Source organism: Microtus ochrogaster, chromosome 7 (assembly GCF_000317375.1).
Source record: "Microtus ochrogaster isolate Prairie Vole_2 chromosome 7, MicOch1.0, whole genome shotgun sequence".
Classification (NCBI taxonomy): Eukaryota; Metazoa; Chordata; class Mammalia; order Rodentia; family Cricetidae; genus Microtus; species Microtus ochrogaster.
The window spans coordinates 25,918,720-25,926,219 of NC_022014.1; the positions used below are offsets into that span (position 1 = coordinate 25,918,720).

The window sequence follows — 7,500 nt, forward strand, 5'->3', positions numbered from 1 at the left end:
TCTCTCTCTCTCTCTCTCTCTCTCTCTCTCTCTCTCTCTCTCTCTCTCTCTCTCTCTCCTTTATTATAAATAACCTTACATTTTGGTGTTAGGCTGCATTCATAACTACCTTTGCCCACATAAGAGTCTAAACCCCACCTAACCCTATGCCTCTCAATCTTCTGCCTCTACCTTAAATTGTCTTTTTTTTCATGGCCCAGTCTAGACCCTGCTATGTCCAGGACCCGAGGAAGCCTCCACCTTCCTTGGACCATGACTCTCAGCCCTCATCACCATGCAGAAGGATATGAAGGGGGCTATTCTGGTTCTGCCTGTCTCACAGTCCAGCACAGAGCCTCACATAGACAAGCAGCAGTAACAGATTCAAGTGAGGTTGTAACCATTTGCTAGGAAATGAAAGGAGCCATAGCTGGAGTATGTGTTGGGCTCCAGGAAAGGCAAATATGCCACTCTCCAAATGCAAGAAGCCTAGAACCCTCAGCTTGCAAAGTGGCACCCCACTGCAAGCTGCTCTGCCCCTCTACCTGAACCCCAACCTAGCCCAGGCCCTGAGAATCACCTTCCCGCTGAAGCTCTGGCCAGAATCAGAAATGGCCTCAGGGGCCATGAATGCTGGGGTCCCGGCTGTGCTAGATAGCTGAGCATCATTCCCCTCGAACTGGTTGCTGACCCCAAAGTCCGCAATCTTCACATGCCCATCGTCCCCAAGGAGTATATTGGATGGCTTGATGTCCCTGTGGACGATCTTCTGGCAGTGCACTGCAAAGAGAAACGGGTGATATGCAAGCCTGGGGGGTTGCTGCCCAGGGTCCCTCTCTTGCCTTCACCCAGCCTAGGAAGCAAGCTGTTGCATCCCAGCCCACACCCACTCTTGTCAGGGGAGAATCTCAGGAGATGACAGCAGGCCCACCTGCTCCATTATGCAAGTGAAGACATGGAGGAGATTTTGGGGAGTTTTTTTTTACTCCAAAATCAGTATGCTTTCCACAACAAACAAGACACTTCCTGCTCTTGAGGAAGTCAGAGGAAACTCAGGCTCTGGATGTGTGTGGATGTCCAACAAATATACATCTCAATATTAGAAGCTGACACCTGTCTACAACCTTATCACCAGCAAAACAGAAAACTCCTGTTCCAGCCAGGTAGTGATACATGCCTGTAATCTCACCTGAGACAGAAAGATTGCAAATTCTAAACCAGCTTGGGTTACACAGCAAGACCCTGTCTCAAAAAAGGAAAGGAAAAAAGAAACTCCATGTTCTTCCCCTATTGTTTCCAGATTCCAAAGACCACCTCAACTCCTTCTCTGGGCCTCAGAGCAAGTAGTCATGGGAGCCCAAGGTGAAAGTAATCCAAGGGGGGTATAATGATACACACTGTCATCCACCATAATCTGAGGTACTTAAGAGATTGCAGTAGATAAGGAGATGGAGGCCAGCCTGGGCTGCATAGTGATCCCTAAATTAAAAAGAAAGAAAAATGTGCTCGAGTGCGTGTGCATGCGTGCGTTGCATCTCAGTGTCTATGTTAATGTACCTGCCTCCATCATCTGGGTCTTTCTCACCAGCTCCAACTGTCCCTCCACAAGACCAGAATCACAAGTCTTTGAGGCTCTTCTTCCACCTGTCCAGCCCCTAGCGCTAACACTTACCCCGCAGATTCCCCTCATTAGGATCAGCTGGGCCCTGAGGAGGCTGTAACCTAGAACCCTAGATTAGCATGCTTCTGAAGTGGAGTTAGGAGATGGCAGACAGGCCCTCAGCAGAGGAGAAGGACCCAGAAAAGGAAGGGGGTGGAGCCAAGCTCCGGAAGAGCTCTTCCTGCAGCTGACTAGACCAACAGACCAAAGATAAAATGTGCCCATCCCTCCTATACTATAGACCCTTGCTGGAGTCTGTATTAAACACGTGCCTCTGTGTGCCTCGGTTCCCCTATATGTAAAAAAAGAGCATTAATCTGACACTGGAAAGGCTCAGAAGTAGAAAGATGCCCATGTTACTATGGGTCACACCTCACTTAGGGAGGGAGAATTTGCTCACAGCAAGTCCAGCTAAGGTGTGAGAGAGATGGGCAGCACCCCCATTTCCCAACTCAGGTCAGAACCCTAAGTTTCTGAGGGCCCACCTTTTCCTAGACCAATCAGTCACCCCACACCGGCCACCCCACCTCCTTCACATCCCATCGCTACTGGCCTAATCCTGACCTCACCATCTGTCACTTGAGCTGTGGAAATAGCCTGCCCCTGGCCAGCTGGCTGCCTCTCACACCCTATCCAGCCACCACACAGCTGCCAGACAGAGCTTTCTAAGAAGCAAATCCTGTCAGGCCTTGCCCTGCTCAGAGCCCTCAGGACCTCACAATACGGGCAAGATTTAGTCAGAAAGTCTTCCTCGGAGACATTTCCAGTCCTCAACGTGAGGCCTGAACAGAGTTCCAGCATCACTGTTCTCTAGCCACCAGGCCCCGCCTCCTGGGCGCACTATTCAGACTGAACACCAATCTTCAAACAGTACAGCCTCATTCCTCTCCCGCCTCTGCCTGACTGGCTCTCCCACCATCAACCCTCCAAGCTGACTGGTGAAATCCTTCTTCCTTCAGGACCTGATCTCATGTGGCCTCTTTCAGAAAGCCTCCACAGCACCTGGGCCTCCCACCTGCCGCTCCTGGGCAGAGCTCCCCTGGACCTAGACCATCATCTGTGTGGCCCAAGTAGGTGCACGTGAGTGAGTGAAGTGAATGAATGAAATAAACGAATGAGTGAATGTACTTCTCGCACAGAAGCTATGCACCCCTGAGCTCTTGCCTTAGGGCTTCCCCACCCGACCATCGCCACAGGCACCACCCCAGGACACGCTCTTCCCTAAGCAGCGGGACACAAATCTCTTCCATCCCACATCTCCTGACGCCTTGCGCAGAGGGGAAGTTTGGATAGAATCCAACAGAACAGGCCAAGACCGAAGAACACCCAGAGACAAACAGCGGTGAATGCAAGGCTCGGCGAAGGACCTAGCGCATGCCCAGTGAAGACTGCTGTGGCTCCACCCACACCTCCCCGCCCCCGTCTCCACTAAAGCTGATTGGTAGACCAGCGCTGACTGACAGAAAGGTCTCAATGGCTGTTTAGCGTGGGCACAGCCCGCTCCTATGTCCTCTAGCTCCAGTCCCAGTGGGCAGACAATCTCACTCACAGTACTCGAGGCCCAGGATGATGTCCCGTAGGTAGAGGCGAGCTTGCTCCTCCGGGAAAGGCTTGTCACAGGGCACTTCCATGACCGGCCTGTGGGGAAGAAAGGAGGGGGGCTGATCAGCAGAATCAGGAGTAGAGATGGCTACAGGGACTGAGGAACAGGGGCCCTACAGGGAGCAGCCTGGTGCCCAAGGGTTTGGAGACCTCAGGATACCAGCTTATCCCATATGCTAAAATGTTGTGACCTATCTAGCCCCTTTCAATCATATTTTCAAGGCAGCTTTAGCCCTATTTCCACTGGCTTGTAGTTCTTGCAAGAATTAAGTTTAACCAAATAATTACTAAGGTGCCATTTAAATCAATAGCTTGAAAACAGTGGACTCAGACCCAAGAGTCATGCAAGCAATTAGGAGGGTCTGCTTTTCTTTTTCTATTGAAATAGAATGTTTCAGAATGTATAGCATGTAAAAAAAAAAGATCTGCATACCTTTCCAAATTATCAGTCACAGATATGGACAACAATACAAACTTTTATTTTTTAAACCTAACGTGGTGGTGCACACCTTTAACCCCAGCATTCAGGAGGCAGAGGCAGGAGGCTCTCCATGACTTGGAGGCCAGCCTACTTCACACAGCAAGTTCTAGGCAGCCAGAACTACATAGTGAAACCCTGTCTCAAAACAAAACAACAAAAAACAGCCTGGTGTTATAGCAAGTGCCTGTAATCCCAGCACTTTAGAGACCAATACAGGAGGAGCACCCATGAGTTCAAGTTCAATCAAGTCTAAATAGTGACGTCCTGTGGCCAAAAAACCAAAAAATAACCATATACTTGTTGTTTTGAAACAGGGTCTCGTGTAGCCCAGGCTGGCCTGCAATTCACGACGGTAGCTAAGAATGACCTTGAACTTCTGATCGTCCTGCCTCCAGCTCTTGACTGCAGGTGTTAGCTGCCACCCTTTATTTGAGGTAGTGCTAGGGACTGAACCCCTGGCTTAGCGCATGCTAGGCACTCTGTCAGCTCAGCTACAGGCTCAGTCCCTACTTCTTGAATGCAGGATATATATATATATCTCGTCTTTCAAGAAAGCACTGGCAAAGGGATAGTTCTCAGCCTTCATTCAAGGACTGGCAGTGAGGGGTTCGGGTCCTGTGCCCACTAGTCTATACCAGCTGCTCTGCAAATGTTCTGATAGATCAAACAGGGCAAACAGTGTTAGAACACCAGGCTTCACAACAACGTGTTGTATGCCCCTCTCTGATTCTTGGCATTTCCCTCCCGTAATCCTGAGTTGGTAGTAGAGCTCAGAGAACCCTCGGTGACTTCACTACAAGCATGAATTATAGCCCACATCTACACTTCCCCCGCTTCCATCCAAACACCTTCCTCGTTTTTCAAGGTCTGGCTCTAAGCCCACCCCTCTCCCAGCCTGACTCCCCCAGCCTCCACAACCCCCACCAGCCTTCATAGAACGTCCCAGGTCTCTTATTTACCCCTGAGGCAAGAGTTCCCGAGGGCAGGTGCACAGCTCGGCTTTCTCTTACACTAGCTGGCCCCTGGGCAGGGAGACAAAGGGGAGGGTAGGGAGACCTGGATTAGAGATGGCCTGCCTGACTAGGATGGGGAACTCACCCCTTTCTCAGGAGGTCAAACACTGAAAGAAAAGAAGAGAAGGGAAGGTGTCGTAAGGCTGTAGGACGGCCAGTGCCAAGGTCCCTCCCTGTTCTAGAGAGAGGCGAGGGGACAGGACAGACGGGGGAGGGCTCTCTGTGGGGCCTGCCTGACCTGATCCTCGGGGCTAGGTGAAACTGTCAGCATGGACCCCTTTCCCAGGGAGGACCAGAGGCTTGGGAAGGGGCAGACACGTTAGCACTCCTGACTAAAGCTTGGCCTCTAGATGCCTAAGCCAGCTCTCCGGCCCCACCCCCTTTCTGTGCCGGCCTGAAACACAGGGTCTTGCTCATGCTGGGCAACGTCTAGAGTTTCACCTCCAGCCCCCCTATCCCATTTCTCCAAACCTCCTCCAGAAAAAAGGAACTTAAATAATAACGTTCATGTTAATAAAGATAATTACAAATGTGCATGTTTCTTGACATCAACCCTCTGAGATACATATCACCGTTATCTCATTTTATTATTATAACTAGCATATTTTGAAGGGCTGGATACTGAGCCCAGTTCCTCAAGCATGCTAGGCAAATGTTCTACCATTGAATTACACTCCCAACCCTATCGTCCCATTTTATAGGTGAGAAAACTGAGGCAGGGTCCCCAAGCTCACTGACTCAGCCAGCTTCTCATACCTACTAAGTGAAGAACCATGCTAACTGGGACTGGTTCAGAGCAGGGAGAGGGGCCCAGAAATGGTCACTGAATCTGATTAATCCAAGTCTCATGCTGCAGTGTTGTGCAAGGAATCCAGGGCTTGAGACAGGTCCGTGCATGGACATGGCCACCTGACCATTCTGTGTGTCCCTGGGGAGCCCTCCCTGGGACCAGCGCTTGCTGAGGCACTGTAAGAATGAGCGGGGTCACTCACCCAAATAGAGATTGTCCTCAGCAGGGTCATCCAGGACCTGAGCAGAAGAAGCAAACATGGGCACAGGACTTGAGGAGGAATGGGGTTGGGAAACCCAGGCCTCCTGTTCTTTCCTGACCCTACTGTGCCCTGCAGCTATGCTGAACACAGAGCAAGAACTGTACAGGTATCGACAGACGGGACTCAGTATCACTGACCAACCCCCGCCAGCCTTCCATATAACACTGGGTCCTTTTTCCCCCATGATGGAGAAGGGATTCAGGAACTGCTCTTCATCCTCAGCAAGAACACCCCAGACCACCAGCCTGAACTGCCCCTGGTATCTCACAGGTCTGTCCAAGGCTGGTCTGTCTGTCCCCAGTGCCTCACCCACTCCTAGGTCCTGGTAGGCTGAGCACCTGCCCCACCCACCCACCAGGCTCCAGTATCCTCGCCATCCCTCCTACCTCGATCAATTTGACTACATTCACATGGTCCAGTTTCTTTAGGATGGCAATCTCCTGGTACACACGCTCCAGGGGCAGCAGTTGCTTGGCTGGTCCTCCCTGAGCAGCTTGAGACCCTCTGGGGGGAGGACGGCCTGTGACCAAAAAGCAAGTTAAGATACTGGTCTAGGAGAAAGACCCTCACAGGGTTGAAATCCAGCTCACCAAGTCTAGTCTTTTCCCAGGCCATTCCTCCTGTTTCCTACCCTCCACCCCTACTCCTAGCCAAAAGCAGTTAGGGAGCGTTCCCTCCTCCTCTGCCCCCAGCCTACCAGCTCCCAAACACAAGGTATACATACGAGGAAAGCCATACTGCTTCAGTAACTTCTTTTTGGAAAGAACTTTCATTGCCTATGAAGAAAGGAACAGAGATACCACATGTGTGCAGCCGCCAGGGGCTAGAAGGAGCTGGTTACATGGGGTCTGTAGTACAGATGGGCACACTGGCAGCTGCCATACGCACTGAGCATGTGGTTTATAGGTATGTGGCTGCTATGCCATAGTTGAGTCTAGGCCATCCCCCTGTTCTCCCTTCAGAGGAAGTCAGCCTCTGCTTGTGTACCCACAAGGGACAGGAAGCTTATTAGCACACCCCAGGAATAGGAAGCTCCCCAGTAAGAGGTAGCTCTAGCCTCTTTTCCCAGCACTTCTCCCTACTACTCAGGCGTCTGGGGTCTACAGGGCCACACCCGTTCCCAGCCCCAGACTCACATAGTGTCTGTCTTCACTCTCGTTGTAGGCCAGCCTCACCACACCGTAGGCACCCTGCAGACAGTCACTGGTCAGTCCCACAACACAGCCACCTTCTCTCTGGGTCTAGCTCAGGAAATGGCAGGCCTGACAGTTCGGGTCCCAGTCTTTGCCCTCCAACCCCATCCTATCGCCTACCACCTGGTTCCTGGGTTCACATTTCTGAGAGATGAGGAAGGAACCCCTATGCTCTGAGAACTACTCCCTGCCTCACCGCCCCATGTAGCTTCTTCTTCCCCTAATCTCCATCAAGAACCCTGGGAGTCAGGAGTCAGAAATCACCTCCACCCTCCTCTGGTAATCTCCCAATCAGGCTGGGGTATTCTTGGCTCTGCTCCCCAGTCCTATCAGAGGGAGAAGAAGGATGCTCAGAAAGCATTCTGCATGGGCTGGAGAGATGGCTCAGAGGGTAGGAGCACTGACTGCTCTTCCAGAGGTCCTGAGTTCAATTCCCAGCAACCACATGGTGGCTCACAACCATCTGTAATGAGACCTGGTGCCTTCCTTACCAGCAGTACATTGTATGCTTAATAAATAA

General features: G+C 51.4%; 1 protein-coding gene across 2 annotated transcripts in view; it reads right to left on the reverse strand.

Annotated features, from left to right (window-relative positions):
• Positions 1–7,500, reverse strand: part of Camkk1 (calcium/calmodulin dependent protein kinase kinase 1) — a 21,783-nt gene that overhangs the window by 6,163 nt on the left and 8,120 nt on the right. For both annotated transcript variants that reach the window (XM_005349613.3, XM_026780546.1), the window contains exons 4-10: positions 6,924–6,977; positions 6,512–6,563; positions 6,174–6,307; positions 5,728–5,764; positions 4,821–4,842; positions 3,189–3,277; positions 560–759 (exon numbers count right to left, since the gene is read on the reverse strand). In XM_005349613.3, the coding sequence (XP_005349670.1) occupies positions 560–759; positions 3,189–3,277; positions 4,821–4,842; positions 5,728–5,764; positions 6,174–6,307; positions 6,512–6,563; positions 6,924–6,977 (588 nt within the window). The remainder of the gene's footprint in view (positions 1–559; positions 760–3,188; positions 3,278–4,820; positions 4,843–5,727; positions 5,765–6,173; positions 6,308–6,511; positions 6,564–6,923; positions 6,978–7,500) is intronic.